Below are 19473 nucleotides of genomic sequence, written 5' to 3'. Positions count from 1 at the left end.
TTTCACATTGTTAATAACTTATTCATTAACGGCTGAGGAAGAAATGTGTTTACATTTTTGCAAAGAAAAAAGTTCTAAAAGCAAGGAAGTTCTAATTTCTGAGGAGGGGGACTTGAGCCCCCACTTGCCCCCTATATGGGCGTCCATGCAGGAAGGGCCTGGAGACATAACTGACAAGGGGATCTTGGCTCTCTGCGGCCCTGTCAGATTGCACTGCAATCCTTTCATTGGAAAAAATCCAAACTCATTGACCACACCAATATCATCGAACCATAGACAGAACACGAATTTATTCAATGTTCATTCCACGTAAGAAACGAAGGGGGAGGGGGGGAGCTCCCCGGGGTGCAATGCGCGAGCGACATCTGTTGACTCGGATTTGTTGACGTGCAGGAACTTCCCCGAATCCCAAGGCCGACTCGCTTTTGCTGCAGCCCGGTGCAATTGCAGCTCGGAGGAAAACATGCGGATCGGGTTATTTAGCGTCTGAATGGCAAACGAGACGTGTTCCTTGGACCCCAGAAACCGGTAAGTTGGTGTTTGGTCACTCGAAGGCTCGGTGTTGTTATTGCTCTGCTTTTCATGTGTTTTGCTTTGATATGTTTTATTCCGTCGACCCAGTAGAAATGTATCTCGTTTTGCTTTTTAAATTATTTGATAGGTAATTATTCATTCGTGAATAATAACGGTAATGAATGAATGATTGAAAATGAATGAATGAAAGTACGAGTGAAAATGAATGAATGAATGAACGAGTGAATGAGTGAAAATGAATGAATGATGAATGAATGACTGATTGGAAATGAATGAATTATTCGTTCATGAACGAGTGAATGAGTGAAAATGAATGAATGAATGAGCGAGTGAAAATGAATGAATGAATGAATGAACGACTGAAAATGAATGAATGACTGATTGGAAATGAATGAATTATTCGTTCATGAGCGAGTGAATGAGTGAAAATGAATGAATGAATGAACGAGTGATTGGAAATGAATGAATTATTCGTTCATGAGCGAGTGAGTGAGTGAAAATGAATGAATGAATGAACGAGTGAAAATGAATGAACGAGTGAATGAGTGAAAATTAATGAATGAATGAACGAGTGAAAATGAATGAATGAATGAATGACTGATTGGAAATGAATGAATTATTCGTTCATGAGCGAGTGAATGAGTGAAAATGAATGAATGAATGAACGAGTGAAAATGAATGAATGAATGAACGAGTGAATGAGTGAAAATGAATGAATGATGAATGAATGACTGATTGGAAATGAATGAATTATTCGTTCATGAACGAGTGAATGAGTGAAAATGAATGAATGAATGAGCGAGTGAAAATGAATGAATGAATGAATGAACGACTGAAAATGAATGAATGACTGATTGGAAATGAATGAATTATTCGTTCATGAGCGAGTGAATGAGTGAAAATGAATGAATGAATGAACGAGTGAAAATGAATGAACGAGTGATTGGAAATGAATGAATTATTCGTTCATGAGCGAGTGAGTGAGTGAAAATGAATGAATGAATGAACGAGTGAAAATGAATGAACGAGTGAATGAGTGAAAATTAATGAATGAATGAACGAGTGAAAATGAATGAATGAATGAATGACTGATTGGAAATGAATGAATTATTCGTTCATGAGCGAGTGAATGAGTGAAAATGAATGAATGAATGAACGAGTGAAAATGAATGAATGAATGAACGAGTGAAAATGAATGAATGACTGATTTGAAATGAATGAATTATTCGTTCATGAACGAGTTAATGAGTGAAAATGAATGAACGAGTGAAAATGAATGAATGATGAATGAATGACTGATTGGAAATGAATGAAATATTTCTTCATTCATCCCCTTTTTAATGCCCACGCTTTCACGAAACCCATAGTTATTTTTTTTCAGTATTATAGTTTGATTGCAACATTCGGAAAATGGTTATTTTGTACATCCTTGTGAAAATTAAGGGAATCAAGCCATTTTTTTACAAGATCACCTTTATTTACATCATTTAATTATAAAATCAAAATCACCACTTAGTATGTCCTCCCCCCCCCCTCTTTTTGTCTAGCAGTATTTTCACTCTACTGAGCATAGAGTCAACAAGAGTTTTGCACTTTTCTTTGAACTCTTGATCTCTAAACCATGTTTTTAGTAAAGCACAAATCTTATTTTTCTTTTGTTGTGCCATCAGATTTTCACTCAATGTCACAATGGCCTTCCTCTTCCGTGGAGAAATAGCCGTGTCTAACAAAAAGCTAAAAAGTGACCGCAGTGAGAAAAAACAGCAAAAATGTGTAAAAATTTATAACATGTAAACAAAACGTTGTATTTATGTTGTATTTATTTACGTTATATCTTTTACATTACGTTATTTATTAACGTAACGTAAATCAACGTAACGTAAATAAGTAACGTATTACGTTATTTATTTACGTTTCGTTGTATTTATGACAAAAAAATGCGAAGTTATAGCGTCTAATCCACTAGTTGGCTAAACAGCTGTCGTAAACAAAGATTGAACAACCTAAAAAATTCGAAAATTAAAAATTCCCAACTTGATTCCGTTAATTCCCCAAGGGTGTAACAAGGAAGAAAATTATTCAAACAATATTAATCGCCTCCAAGTACTCACTTCAAAAATAACCCTCCAATTTCTTAAAATATCTTTAAACAACTCCTTTCAATTCTTAAAGTAAATTTTAACACGATACTATTTTTTATTATCGCAGATATACATTGAATATTAGACTTTATGTACGAAAGTTGTACTCCTACATGTTTAACAAATCTCTGCTGTTGTGGTATTTGTATTTCGTCGGCACACAAATTTAGGGGTACAGTACCTCAAAAATCACCAAACGATCAAAAAAAAAATTTATTGCTTATTTTGAAACTGAACACTAGTCCAAACACAGGGGAAAAGTTTCATTGCTTTAGTTAAAATATTGAAAAAGTTATAAGTGGTTTTAGGTCATGCTCGCTATGTGTTCTTACGCAAAAAGAAAACTTTAAATTGATTTTTCTCGATGATCGTTTTTTTTGTGTTTTCGTGTCATCAGAATCCCTAAGGATTTTTTTCTATTAAAGATACAGCTTTAAAGTAATACTTTTTGCAATTCAGATAATATACATTCGAAACTTGATATCTCGAACCTCCTTATCTCGAAACCCTTGATGTCTCGAAAAAATATTTTTCCCCTGCATTTTATATAAAACCCCTATGTATTTTCCATAGTTATCTTGAAATTTATTTTTCAAAACCCTTGATATGTCGAAATTTTTGCACAGAAGCAAGTTTCAGTTGTCTTTTTTCTTTGGCAATTTTTGTAGTAAAATCAGTTCCAGGGACCAGTTTTCATCTCTCTTCTTAGAAACTTTGTGATTAGGGGATCGAAGCAAGATAATAGGGGAGTGTTGGTATGAAAAGGGTGCTGTGTTTTCACCAGAGTTTAGAATCTTTGTGCATTTCTCTCGAACATGTTTTCCATTTTGAGGAAAGGGGTTCGATTTTTCGTCCGTCAGTATTCAAGTGAAAACAGAAAATGCGTTCCTCATTTTCATCATTCAGCTTTTTTAACTCCTACAAAATGGCTGCTGAAAAGTTTTTGAATGTGGGGGAGCTACTAGTTGAACATCAGAATTTTTAAATTTTTAGGTAAAAAACCAAGTTGAAATTGTTGTTCATTTCAAAATCTCTTCCTTTGCACTTTCGACAATTATAAAATTTCAAATCTAGTAAAATATTGAAGACTACTTTATTGATCGTAATTCAAAGTGGTCTCATAGTACATATATAAATGCATATAGCGTACATGTGTGTAATTGTGAGAGTTTCTAGTGTAATTTTTTAAAAACCTTGATAACTCAAAAACTCGATATCTCGAAAATTCTTCCCATCCCGAGAGATTTGAGATATCGAGGTTGTACTGTATTTAACAAAACTGTGCATTGGATAAGCATTTTATAAATGACTCAAATGTTTAGAGCATGTTATACCTTTAAAAACCAAATTTTTTTTTAAAAAATGACGATTTTTTCCGTAATTCATCACAGAAAATTTTCTAATAAACACAAAAGCAAATGAATGCACAGATTTTTAGAGACGATGATCGTGATCGTTTAGCAAAACGATTTTTTTATATTAGTTTAAAAACAAAAAAAGCCTTAGGGATTTTAAAAAATGGAAATTTTCCTAAATGTTTTGAATTTTTAAAAAAAGTAAGCAATATTTTAAATTTTTTTTAAAAAAATTATTGATTACTAAGTAAGTAAGCATGTTATGGTTTCAAAAAAAAAAAAAAAAAAATAGAATTTACTTAAATTTAAAAAAATTGCTTCAAAGGTACTGTGTAACCTTAAGAACACAGTTTTTGCACATACGTGTTGTTACCAATGTCATAAATGTCATCAACATTTTTCACTGTAATTCAGGCCCGTGTCCAGATTTTCGTAGAGGGACGGGTTTTAATTCTTCTAAATCTAAACCCGAGGGGAGGGGGGGGGTTCAATCCCTCACGTAAAACTGCCAATCCCGCTGTATGGCATTTCAATACAGTCGGACCTCCATATATCGAAGTAGCCGGAAAAAAATTCGATATGTCGAAATTTTGATATATAGAAACAATTTTATTTTATCACTAGCTGTACCCGACGCGCGTTGCTACGCCAACAAAAAAATACATCATTATACTGATTTTCATGACAATCGGTTGAACGGGTCAGAAGTTGCTACTCTGCAGTGCCACCTGGTGGCGAGTGGCTTCAATGAGCATAGTATGCACCTTCTCCGTGGAAAAATACATATATATAGCAATTTTCATAATAATCGGTCCAGGTATCCAGTGAAGCCTCAAATTTTGTACTCACGCAGTTTGCAAGATCAATCCATTGCTAAAAATATCAAATAGAAAAAGTTTTAAAACTCCCGTTGCATGAAAAGCCATAAAACAATAAAGAAAGAATTTATTTGTTCAAACTCAAGAAAAATAGCTTCTTATCAATGAGATCTTTCACGCGAATTCATTTCTGCATTTTATTCGTATTTATCCAATGGATTGTGACTTAAATTGGAATAAAAAAGGAACTATTTTTTTCGAACTGGTCTATAAACATTCCCAGTACCAAAAATAACAAACGGTGAAAGTTTCAGCCAAATCTGCCGGGTAGTTTTTGAGTTCATGGATGACATACAGACAAACATTCATTTATATATATATAGATAAAAATCTTCTAAAACATTAGAATAAAAGCTAATTTTCGTGCATGAAACCCAATTTCTAATCTATACGAGCATCGGATTAAACGAAAGTTAATAATTGCAAAATTAACGAGAAATTAAATTTTTGCGTCTTCATACATCTTCAGTCCTTCGGCAATTCTACTTGATCCGCAACATGAGGGGATTTTCATTTTGACAGAGTAATCGAGAGAAAAGTAATAAATCAATCTACTTAACTTGAATGATTTTTACTGAAGCTATAAAAAGACTAGGAATGATAATCAACAGACAAAAGGCAGAACTTGAAACTGATTTGACAGTGTTACTGATTACAACTAAGATTTGAAATAAACTTGAGGAAATTTAAGAACACCAGAACGGAACAACGACCTATCTACACACCCTTCAACCCCAGATTTCTTATGAGTTTCGTAGCAACCGTAAGTGAACCTAATTTTCTCCTTTAAACTTCATTTTTCATGAAACATACAGTCTAAAGTGAAAACAAAATCTACGAATGTCTGAAAATTTTTTTCGATATATAGACATTTTTCCGATATATAGAAACAATTTTTCTATGTAATGAACATGGAAATTTGCTGGGATTTCGATATAGAAAATTTCGATATGTGGAAGTTTGATATGCGGAGGTCAAGGGCGGATCCAGAAAGTTTTCAAGGAGGGGGCAGTTGATTTTTTAACTGACCTCTTACTACGAATCTGATTTATACATTTTTCGAAGTGGGGGGGGGGGGAGCACAGTTATCTAAAACAACTAAAATATAGAGATTTAGCCAAAGAAGTCTCGAAATTATTATTTTCCTTTACTATTGAAAGAGGCACTCCAAAACTGTTTTAGAACTTCAATTTCGTAATAATTTCTAGGGAAAGTTTCGAGCCTTCCTCCCCCTAACATCGTCAAAAATCGTCTAAAATGCGCTTTAAGAGTTAAATTTTGCAAAATACCCTTGGAAGGCTTCCAAACTTCTTTTTCAAACATCGCCAAATATGGTTTAAAATAGTCTTTTTGAAACTTTTATTCCCAAAACTTTGCTTAAGGTTGATTCAAACCCTATTTCCTTTCTTAACGTCATTAAAAAGGACATGCATTTGCATTTTAAGACTTTAATTCGGAAAAATTTCCGGTGCAGGATCTCTCAAGGGAGGGGCGATCGCCCCCAACGCCCCTCCCTTGTATCCGTCCTTGACGGAGGTTCGACTGTACTTGTAAGGACTGCTGTACCCCATCCCTACCCCCAAAGGATAATCTGGTTGCACAAGTGATCTCGGTATACCTTCATTTTACAGCTTCTTTTTAATCAAATCTTTGTTCAATCTTTGCTTGATTGTTTTTAATCAAATCTGTTTACCATGCGATAAACTGAAACTGTTTACAGATGATTTTATAATGCAGCATGTACAGGTGTCCCTCGCGTAACACGGTTAATTCCTTCCGTGTAGTATCGAGACCGTGTTTTACGAAATTTTTTTTGAGCAATCACGATTGCTTATTGTTCTCACTTGACTGTTTTTGGATGTTACGCTGATTTTATTTTCCCGCCAGCACCCTCTGCAGCATCACCGTCGACCGGCTCCTCACGGTGCTGCTCCTACAGCGAAAGCCGTCTCCAGGTTGCATCCATGTCCAACACACACGCGCATATATACACAACTACACACACACACAAACACATACACACACACACAAAAACATACACACCCACATACACACAACTACAGACACACTTATGCCAGCACACAGACACAAACACACATGCCTACACACACATACCCCCTACACACAAACACACATACCCCCCCCCACACACAAACAAACACACACGCCAACATACACACACACTCGTGATTGCGAAAAACATAATTTGAATTCAAGTTGTAAAAATTCAAATTAATTTTTCTTTTTTACGCTTTTTTTTTTTTTTTAAAGAAGTGCGGCACACAAACTTTCACATTAAAATTATCAAAAGTTAAATACGCATTTTCTTCATTTGGTTTATTATTTTTGCCCCAATGGGAGGAATTTAACCTCTAAAACCCTCCCCTTGAACACGGCCCTTGGGTAATTGAATCAATCATCTTTGAAACAATGCCACAATTGCAATATAGGCATTCATTTTGATTAATGCTGCAAAAATGAGCTAAAAATGTAGCTTTCATAAACGTTTCGTGTTCTTGTTAAGCAAGCACATTGCTTATTGTTCTCATTTGACTGTTTTTGGCGTCCTATGATTTTATTTTCCCCCCGCCTCCCTCTGCACCTCCCGATGCAGCTCCTCTAGCGAAAACTGTCTCCAGGTTGCGTCCATATCCTACACACACCTGCATACACACATACACACACATAACACACACATACACACACCTACACACATACGTACTACCCACACACTCATTCCTAAACACAGACACAAACACACACATACACACACACACACACACAACCACACACACAAACACTCATGCCTGCACACACACGCCTACAGACGCACACACACACACACACAAACAACCACACGCACACACACACTCATGCCTGCACACACACGCCTACAGACGCACACACACACACAAACAACCACACGCACACACACACTCATGCCTGCACACACACGCCTACAGACGCACACACACACACACACAAACAAACATACCCACACACAACCACACGCACGCACACAGTCATGCTTGCACACACACGCCTACAGACGCACACACACACACACACACACACAAACAAACATACCCACACACTCATGCCTGCACACAGACACAAGCACACGTGATTGCGAAAAACATAATTTAAATTCAAGATGTCAAAATTCAAATTCATTTCCTAATATTGTCGAAGGGCGTATATTGAAGCCGCAAATCATTTTAAAACTTTCTCCCCCGTTTTCTTCAGGAAAATACGGGCTACGCGGAACACAATTGTCAAAGGCAATTGCGTATTAAACATCCGCAGTGTTTGTCCATTTTTTGTGTGTTCTATTAAAGTTCTAGTAATGAGATTAACAGACATAAAATAACTTTTTTATGTCTGTTAAAATAGTTTTTCAATTTGAACCAGTAGTTCCTGAGATTAGCGCGTTTAAACAAACAAACTCTACAGCTTTATATTATTAGTATAGATTTATCTGACGCCTTGCGTGTAACATCAACATTGCCTGCTAATTTTCGTATTCTTTATTGGAATTCTAGTACAATGAGATTAACAGACAGATTTTTTTTTTTTTTTTTGAGCAATCACGATTGCTTATTGCTTTTATTTGACAGTTTTGATGTGCTAACATTTTATTTTCCCCCCAGCACCCTCTGCAGCATCACCGTCGACCGCTTCCTCACGATGCTGCTCCTCTAGCGAAAGCCGTCTCCAGGTTGCGTCCATATCCTACACACACGCTCATACATACACAACTACACACACGCATACATACACACACATACACACATGTACACCTACACACATACACAAACACATACACACACACAGACACATACACACACGCATACATACAGACACCTACACATGCACACACACAAACACACAAACAACCACACGCACACACACACTCATGCCTGCACACACACGCCTACAGACGCACACACACACACAAACAACCACACGCACACACACACTCATGCCTGCACACACACGCCTACAGACGCACACACACACACACACACAAACAACCACACGCACACACACACTCATGCCTGCACACACACGCCTACAGACGCACACACACACACACACAAACAAACATACCCACACACAACCACACGCACGCACACAGTCATGCTTGCACACACACGCCTACAGACGCACACACACACACACACACACACACAAACAAACATACCCACACACTCATGCCTGCACACAGACACAAGCACACGTGATTGCGAAAAACATAATTTAAATTCAAGATGTCAAAATTCAAATTCATTTCCTAATATTGTCGAAGGGCGTATATTGAAGCCGCAAATCATTTTAAAACTTTCTCCCCCGTTTTCTTCAGGAAAATACGGGCTACGCGGAACACAATTGTCAAAGGCAATTGCGTATTAAACATCCGCAGTGTTTGTCCATTTTTTGTGTGTTCTATTAAAGTTCTAGTAATGAGATTAACAGACATAAAATAACTTTTTTATGTCTGTTAAAATAGTTTTTCAATTTGAACCAGTAGTTCCTGAGATTAGCGCGTTTAAACAAACAAACTCTACAGCTTTATATTATTAGTATAGATTTATCTGACGCCTTGCGTGTAACATCAACATTGCCTGCTAATTTTCGTATTCTTTATTGGAATTCTAGTACAATGAGATTAACAGACATATTTTTTTTTTTTTTTGAGCAATCACGATTGCTTATTGCTTTTATTTGACAGTTTTGATGTGCTAACATTTTATTTTCCCCCCCAGCACCCTCTGCAGCATCACCGTCGACCGCTTCCTCACGATGCTGCTCCTCTAGCGAAAGCCGTCTCCAGGTTGCGTCCATATCCTACACACACGCTCATACATACACAACTACACACACGCATACATACACACACATACACACATGTACACCTACACACATACACAAACACATACACACACACAGACACATACACACACGCATACATACAGACACCTACACATGCACACACACAAACACATAGACATACACACAACTATCCACACATACACACACGCATACATATAGACTCCTACACATGCACACACACAAACACATAGACATACACACAACTATCCACACATATGCCTACATACGCAAACACATAGACATACACACAACTATCCACACATTTATGCCTGCACACAGACACAAACACATATGCCTATACACACATACTACTCATACCCCGCCCCCCACGCACACAAACACTCATACACACAACTACCCACACACTCATGCCTGCACACAAACACACATGCCTACACAGCACATACACATACCCCCTACACACAAACACACATACCCCCCCACACACAAACATACACGCCAACATACACACACACAAACACATAGACATACACACAACTATCCACACATTCATGCCTGCACACAAACACACATGCCTACACACACATACACATGACCCGCCCCCACGCACACAAACACTCATACACACAACTACCCACACACTCATGCCTGCACGCAAACACACATGCCTACACACACATACACATGACCCGCCCCCACGCACACAAACACTCATACACACAACTACCCACACACTCATGCCTGCACGCAAACACACATGCCTACACACACATACACATATCCCCTACACACAAACACACAACCCCCCCCCCACACACACACACAAACACACACGCCGACATACACACACACTCGTGATTGCGAAAAACATAATTTGAATTCAAGATGACAAATATTCAAATTAATTTTTCTTCTTTTTTTAACACTTCGTTTATTGTCTTCTTTTGCGCAGTGACTACTGTATGCTGATATTCAGGATGGACAGCGAGCAGACGATATGCGTCTAGTGTCGTCTGGACACTCCCTCCTTCTGGTCGCCCTGGTGATCGGGACAGGTAAGGGACGTTTTAGTGTACTTCTCTTGGGGTGTTTCAGTGAAACGTTTTTGCTTTACCTTTCTGAAATATTAAAAGTATTTATTTTTCTGAAAGAACATGCTTCAAAACATAGGATCTGACCATTTTTTAAATTAAATTGACCAAGTTTAACATTTAAAAAAAAGAAATTAATTTGAATTTTGACATCTTGAATTCAAATTATGTTTTTCGCAACTACGAGTGTGTGTGTGTGTTGGCGTGTGTGTTTTTTGTGGGGGGTATGTGTGTTTGTGTGTAGGGGGTATGTGTGTTTGTGTGTAGGGGGTATGTGTATGTGTGTGTAGGCAAATGTGTTTGTGTCTGTGTGCAGGCATGAAGTGTGGGTAGTTGTGTGTACGTGTGTGTGTATGTGTAGGTGTCTGTATGTATGCATGTGTGTATTTGTTTGTGTGTGTATGGGGGTGGGTGTAGGTGTATGCGTTTGTGTGCGTGTACTTGAGTATATGTGTGCGTGTGTAGTTGTGTATGTATGCGCGTATGTGTAGGACATGGATGCAACCTGGAGACGGCTTTCGCTAGAGGAGCAGCATCATGAGGAGCCGGTCGATGGTGATGGTGCGGAGGGTGGCGGTGGGAACATAAAATGATAGCACGCCAAAAACAGTCAAATGAAAACAATAAGCAATCGTGATTGCTCAAAAATACTTACATCGGTGCGCTTTCATTGTTTACGCTTCTGCCGATGACATCACACATGATGAAATGCCATTCACTGTTGCCATTCGCAGAGAATAATATTTAATCCGCATCTTTACTCACTTGAACTGGCAATGAGAAGGTTGATAGCAAGCGTAGAGCGTAATATTTGATTCGCTTCTTGATCATTATAACGTGGAAAAGTGGTAGACAGATACGCCTAGAGCCGCTATATAGACAGGCCGACGCATCAGCTAAAGTTTAGCCATTTTGGACCGGATTTTTCATTGTTGCACTGCTAGGGTTACCACAGCAAAGTTTCAGATTTCGCCGAACTTTCGGAAAATAATATTTTGTTTAATAAACAATTCACGTGCCGCTAATAATTGCTCCCAGTGAACAATTACCAAACGCGACAACTCGCCAGAAAAGACAACCACTCAACACACGCGCTCCGATTCAAAAAGGCTGATCTTAAGCTGATGCGTCGGCTCGTATATATAGGGGCCTTAGATGCGCCAAAGTACATCATCCGTGACGTCATAAGTACCACGCCTTATTTTCAAAATCGGACTTTTTAAAAAAGGAATTAAAAATGAAGCGTTGGGAAAATAAAATTTTTTTCTCGCTTCATGTTTTTTTTTTGGGGGGGGGGGTATTCTATCAATTTTAGTGACTAAAAGTATTGTCCGTTTTTCACAAGAAGGCACTTGACTCCTCCCTCGTCACGTGGTGTCCGATGATTCTATTTCGCTGTTTTCGGCAGAAGGTATGTTCGGATCATAGCCTTTTGTTGTAAAAGCAGCGGTTTTTAAAATGTAAGAATAACTAAAATGACAAGTGATGTAAAGGACACTAAGACTTCTTTGCCCATTCAAATGCACGCCCAAGTTAAGGCTCTCTGGTTGCCTCTTTTAGAAGCGCGTGGATTGCGTACCGATCACCCCCGCGTAAAATGGAACTGTGCGTTCAGGGGGCGTGGCGAAGTGTCTTCTCGTGAAAAACGGAAAATAGTTGTAAAGTCTGAGTTAAGGGGCAGAGTCAGAAAGTTACACGTACATTCGAACCCGCTTAATGGGATACCCATTTTGCCACGAAAAAATATTCTAATAAGCGGCATATTCCATTAACCGGGATCAAAATAACGCAATACATTGATTTGGTACATTGAAAATGTATTACATTATTCTTTTAACCGATATTCTAATAAGCGGGCTTGACTGTATGTACTAAGGTTAGTTTCCGAGGTATGCCGCCGCGCCGTCTATAAGACCGAGTTCTTTATATGCTTGATAGGTTTGCAGGATCTTTAACTGTTTATTGACTTTGTTAATGTGTAGGACCATGAAAATGTTCCAAATGAAGTCTTATGTGACCAAATTCAGATTAGTTATTAGAATCAATATTGTATATTCTACTTCGAGGTGAGTCTTTTTCAAGCTCGGGATGCCTTTTAAGGTGTTTTGCTCGCTTTCTTGGAAAACTTGCTTTTTTTCATGTGCCTCTTTTTTTTTTTTTTTGAGCAATCACGATTGCTTATTTCTTTCATTTGACTGTTTTTGACGTTCCTTTGATTTTTCCCACCTCCACCCTCCGCACCATCACCGTCGACGGGCTCCTTACGATGCTGCACCTCTAGCGAAAACCGTCTCCAGGTTTCGTCAATATCCTACACTTACACGCATACATACACGCACCTATACACACACACGTACACATACACCTACACATACACACACAAACACACACTTACCTACACACCACCATACACACAACTACCCACACACTCATGTCTGCACATAGACACAAACACATGTGTCCTCACACACATGCACATACCCCCACACACACCTACACACATTCACACAACTACCCACACACTCATGCCTGCACACTGACACAAACACACATGCCTACACTCACATACCCCCCACACACAAACACACACGCTTACATATACACACACACTCGTGATTGCGAAAAACATAATTTGAATTCAAAATGACAAAATTCAAATTAACTTTTTATTTTTATTTTTTTGAATTTCCTTTTGATAGCACATTTGCGACCTATGTTAGTTTATTTTATCGTTTCTAAATGCTTAAATACGGTCATCATGAAGAATAGTTCCGCAAATACTTTTCTTTTATTTTTTCCTCTTCTTCGTCAAATTCATTCCTATCCACTGTTTTTTGTTCGTTGTAGCTTTAACTCTTAATTTTGAAAGTACGGTAATTGTGTGCAATTAATCTTTCAGTTAAGAGTTTTCCAAACTAAATGTACTTATTTGAATTCATGCAACTTTCAGAAACACGGATTATTATCGTCTATCTACCCGACTTGAATTCAAAAACAAATTTCCCCGAAGCGAATCGCAGCTATATTTCATTTAATTAAATTTTGAAGCGTAAACATTAGGTGACTCTAACTGCTTTTCAATGTCCTGGGCTAATAGAATGCTACATACCCTATCTTCTGCAGCCTCAAATACATGAAAAAATGTTGGCGGTTCTCTTGCAGGCATCGTGATATTTTGAAACATAAACTGGTAGCGAAGAGAACTTATTCGTTTTAAAAAATAGTACAAAGACATATATTTATAACTAGTGGCACCCGCACGGCTTTGCCCGTAGTGGAAAATTAAAAGGTCTTTTGGTTCGTCTATATATTTACAAATAATGTATGATGGATTTCTCGTCAATTTTCTTGCCCATGTTACGGTTCCATGTTATGATATCTTGGTCATTTATTCGTCCATCTTATGATAATTTTGCTCGGTAAAGTTTTCTTAAAATTGGATTATAAACAGAACAAAATAGAATTTTCGAAGCATCGCTTTGAGGTGCACACCCCCATGCTACAAACTAACTCTGTGCCAAATTTCATGAAAATCGGCCGAACGGTCTCGGCGCTATGCGCGTCACAGACATCCAGACAGATATCCAGACGGAGAGACTTTCAGCTTCATTATTAGTAACTAGTGGCACCCGCACGGCTTCGCCCGTAATAGAAAAATTAAAGGTCTTTTGGTTCGCCTGTATATTTACAAATAATGTGTGGTGAATTTTCTCGCCAATTGGCTTGTACCGACGTTACGGTTCCACGCTATGATCATTTCGTATCTCGCCAATTGGCTCGTGCCCATGTTACGGTTCCACGTTATGATGATTTCGTAATTTATGATAGTTTTGTTCTTAAAATTGGAATAGAAAAAGAACCAGATCGAATTTTCGAAACATCGCTTCGAGGTGCACACCCCCATGCTACAAACTAACTCTGTGCCAAATTTCCTGAAAATCGGCCGAACGGTCTAGGCGCTATGCGCGTCACAGACATCCAGACATCTAGACATCCAGACATCCAGACAGAGAGACTTTCAGCTTTATTATTAGTAAAGATGTATAGCCTATGTCACTCAGTAAGAATGCACCTTTCATATGAGGGAGTGAGAAGCAAAGGGATGCAAGTACCAAAATCAAAAATTTGGAGATAACCAGTACCCATGGTAGGCGAACCTCTCCTCTGTTTTGGGGGAAAAGATTGTACTAGTAGCCCTGGTAGGTGCTGCTGTATGGCACGATTTAGAAAAAAAATCAATGAAAGCCTACCTAGGACGTAATCTTTATACGTGTTTTGCTTAAAACTTGAAAATGTCCCCTTATATCCCTTTGCTTCTCACTGCCTCATATGAAAGGTGCATTCTTACTGAGTGACATAGGCTATACATCTTCTTTACTAATAATAAAGCTGAAAGTCTCTCTGTCCGGAGGATGTCTGGATGTCTGTAGGATGTCTGTGACGCGCATAGCGCCTAGACCGTTCGGCCGATTTTCATGAAATTTGGCACGAAGTTAGTACGTAGCATGGGGGTGTGCACCTGGAAGCGATGTTTCGAAAATTCGATGTGGTTCTTTTTCTATTCCAATTTTAAGAAAAAAAAATATCATAAATTACGAAATCATCATAACGTGGAACCGTAACATGGGCACAAGCCAATTGGCGAGATACGAAATTATCATAACGTGGAACCGTAAGATGGGTATAAGCCAACTGCCGAGAAAATTCACCATACATTAGTTGTAAATATACAGGCGAACCAAAAGACCTTTAATTTTTCTATTACGGGCGAAGCCGTGCGGGTGCCACTAGTCTTTACTAAAAATAAAGCCGAAAGTCTCTCTGTCCGGAGGATGTCTGGATGTCTGGATGTCTGTAGGATATCTGTAAGATGTCTGTAGGATGTCTGTGACGCGCATAGCGCCTAGACCGTTCAGCCGATTTTCAGGAAATTTGGCACGAAGTTAGTTTGTAGCATGGGGGTGTGCACCTCGAAGCGATGTTTCGAAAATTCAATGTGGTTCTTTTTCTATGCCAATTTTAAGAAAAAAACTATCATAAGATGGACGAGTAAATGACGAAATTATCATAACGTGGAACCGTAACATGGGTACAAGCCAATGGGCGAGATACGAAATGATCATAGCGTGGAACCGTAAGATGGGTGGTACAAGCCAACTGCCGAGAAAATTCACCATACATTATTTGTAAATATCGAAGCGAACCAAAAGCCCTCTTAATTTTTCTATTACAGGCAAAGCCGTGCGGGTATCACTGGTTACTAATAATAAAGCTGAGCGTCTCTCTGTCTGGATATCTGTCCGAATCTCTGTCTCTCTGTGACGCGCAAAGGCGCCGAAACCGTTCAGCCGATTTTCATCAAATTTGGCACAGAATTAGTTTGTAGCATGAGGGTGTGCACCTCGAAGCGATTTTTCGAAAATTCGATTTTGTTCTCTTTATATTCCAATTTTAAGAAAACTTTGCCGAGCAAAATTATCGTAAGAGTAAATGACCAAGTTATCATATTCATGTGTATCATCAAGAGATCCAGACATCCAGACATCCTCCGGACAACCAGACAGAGAGATATTCAGCTTTATTATCTTTATCTTTATTATTATTACTAATAATAAAGCTGAAAGTCTCTCTGTCCGGAGGATGTCTGGATCTCTGTGACGCGCATAGCGCCTAGACCGTTCGGCCGATTTTCATGAAATTTGGCACAGAGTCAGTTTGTAGCATGGGGGTGTGCACCTCGAAGCGATTTTTTCGAAAATTCGATTTTGTTCTCTTTATATTCCAATTTTAAGAAAACTTTGCCGAGCAAAATTATCATAAGATGGACGAGTCAATGACCAAGTTATCATAACGTGGAACCGTAACATGGGCAAGCCAATTGGCGAGAAATTCATCATACATTATTTGTAAATATTTAGACGAACGAAAGAATTTTTTTTAATTAGTGAAAGAATTTTTTAAATATCTGCAATGGTTCCGAAGATTACCTCGAACATAGAAACACACAAAAATAAATCTCTCTCTTTATTCTTTTCAGACGGAATTTTGAAATACTTAACCAAAAGTGTTTTTATTTGACAGACAGTTTCCTATGTTAAAGAGTACCTTACAGACAAAATTTCAAGTTTATAGGCGAGAAATCAAAATAGTTATGACATGTCCAATAATCCGGACATATATTATTGGAATACATATTTCAGATAATAAAACGATGAAACGTCAAACAAACTTCTTTGTAAAACATTCTCTAAACAATAATAAAACATAATATAAGCATTTGAAATGATTAATATAAGATTATATATTTTTAAAAAAAATCAGAAAAATATAATAATAATTTGAATTTTGACATCTTGAATTCAAATTATGTTTTTCGCAATCACGAGTGTGTGTATATAGGGGTGTGTGTTTGTGTGTGGGAGGGGGTATGTGTATTGTGTGTAGGTGTTATGTGTATGTGTGTGTAGGCATGTGTGTTTGTGTGAGTAGGCATGTGTGTTTGTGTCTGTGTGCAGGCATACATGTGTGGGTAGTTGTGTGTATGTGTTTGTGTATGTGTGTGTGTGTGTGTGTTTGTGTGTGCGTATATGTGTAGTTGTGTATGTATGCGCGTGTGTAATGAGCAGACTGTAAAGAGTCAACTACGAAAAAAATCGAGTAATTTATTCAATTAATAAATGATAAGCAGCAATTTAAAGTTCATGTCCGGTATACCGGACGCCACGTCTGAAAGGGTTATAATATTAGTATGGATATGGTTGCCATGCTGACCGCTTCCTCTCCCTTTCCACAGGGTACTGCCGGTCACAGTCCAGTTTCTGCAAGACAGTGACCGGAAATCCGGGTCTGTGCGTCCGCGGTCGCTTCTGCCGCGTCCGGTCGGTCAAGCTGGCCCGGTGCCCGGACGACCGGAAACTGTTCTGCTGCCCCTTCCCGGACAGCGAGTCGCCGGACTGGAGCCTCGAGGACCGGGACCCCATCGTCTTCCCCAACGACAGCGCCACCTGGGTGAGTTTAGGGTATTTTTTTATTTCTGGTCGGTCACTCTACTGCAGTGGGCAAGTAAAGAGCAGACACTGCAGAAATACATTGTTGAAATATTTGAAGAAACGACGAGGAAATGTGTGAATTTGAAGGGGTTTTTTTGAGCAATCACGATTGCTTATTGTTCTCACTTGGCTGTTTTTGGCGTCCTATCATTTTATTTTTCCACCGCCACCCTCCGCATCATCACCGTCGACCGGCTCCTCACGATGCTGCTCCTACACCGAAAGCCGTCACCAGGTTGCATCGATATCCTACACACACGCGCATACATACACAACTACACACAAACACACGCACATATACACACATACACATACACAAACACACATACACACACGCATACATACAGACACCTACGCATACACACACACAGACACATACACACAACTACCCACACATTGATGCCTGCACACAGACACAAACACATATGCCTACACACACATACACATACCCCTCCCCCCCCACACACATTCATACACACAACTACCCACACACTTATGCCAGCACACAGACACAAACACACATGCCTACACACAAACACACACGCCAACATACACACACTCGTGATTGCGAAAAACATAATTTGAATTCAAGATGTCAAAATTCAAATTAATTTTTCTTTTTTTTAACCGAATAATTAAACTTGTACAGTAAAACAAAAGAAGGGGAATGTGGGGGCAAAGTGAAATAAATGGTTAAGGTGACTGGGTTTCAAAGTGAACAAATTGGAAATTTAATTTGAAAATTACAGTACATAAAGAAAGAACATTCTATTTTATAATAAAACTTACATAGAAACAGTATTTTTTTATTTTTGGCAATAAATTTGTTCAAAAAAAAAAAAAAAAAAGAAATGAAAAATTCACCTTTTTTCCCATGGGGCAAATTGAAAAATGAAATATTTTTCACTATGGTCTTTAGAACTGTAAAAAAGTGTAATTAAATTGATTTTAACCCTTAAATTGTTGCAAAAGTTAAGGACTCAATGCTTTATAAAGCTAATCTTTTTGCTACTAAGCCAGTTAAGGTTTTGCCGTGATTTCAAAGGTAACAGCAGTTACCAGACTGCTCTAGCACAGGTAACATTTGGCCATTTGAGGAACTCTTTGATTAACTTTCTCAAATTGTACCAAGTGGAACAACAGAGACTTTACAGTACAGCATCTTCTCCGCTTATTGTCTTCAATAGAGATCAGCTGCTGAAAAGACCCCATTTTGTATTTGGAGGACGGATAAACACATTTATCTGATCTGATTCAGATCAGAGTGATTAGTGAGGAGAAGACTTTAGAAAAGGAAGAAGGAGACGTTAGAAGAAGAAAATGAAGAAGGCGGGTATGATTTGATTGAAATCAGAACGATTAGTATGAAGAAGACGTCAGAAAGGGAAAAAGAAGAATGAAAAGACGGATCTGATCGGATTCATATTAAAACGATTAGTAAGAGGAAGAATGAGACGTCAAAAAGTGAAGGAAGAGACGTAAAAAGAGGAAAACAGTTTTGATTTGATTCAGATCAGAACGATTAGAAAGAAGAAGAAAAGAAGACGACAGAAAAAGAAAGAGAAGACGTC

General features: G+C 38.3%; 1 protein-coding gene across 1 annotated transcript in view; it reads left to right on the top strand.

Moving 5' to 3' along the window:
• Positions 1 to 438: 438 nt before the first annotated feature.
• Positions 439 to 19473, top strand: part of LOC129233139 (clotting factor G beta subunit-like) — a 60273-nt gene continuing 41238 nt past the window's right edge. Inside the window, exons 1-3 of the mRNA XM_054867202.1 lie at positions 439 to 528; positions 10715 to 10817; positions 17647 to 17861. Of these exons, the coding sequence (XP_054723177.1) occupies positions 10760 to 10817; positions 17647 to 17861 (273 nt within the window). The 5' untranslated portion in view covers positions 439 to 528; positions 10715 to 10759. The remainder of the gene's footprint in view (positions 529 to 10714; positions 10818 to 17646; positions 17862 to 19473) is intronic.

Source organism: Uloborus diversus, unplaced genomic scaffold, assembly GCF_026930045.1.
Source record: "Uloborus diversus isolate 005 unplaced genomic scaffold, Udiv.v.3.1 scaffold_18, whole genome shotgun sequence".
Taxonomy (NCBI): domain Eukaryota; kingdom Metazoa; phylum Arthropoda; class Arachnida; order Araneae; family Uloboridae; genus Uloborus; species Uloborus diversus.
Note: the sequence above shows the minus strand (reverse complement) of the source record. Positions and strands in the feature narration are given on the sequence as shown.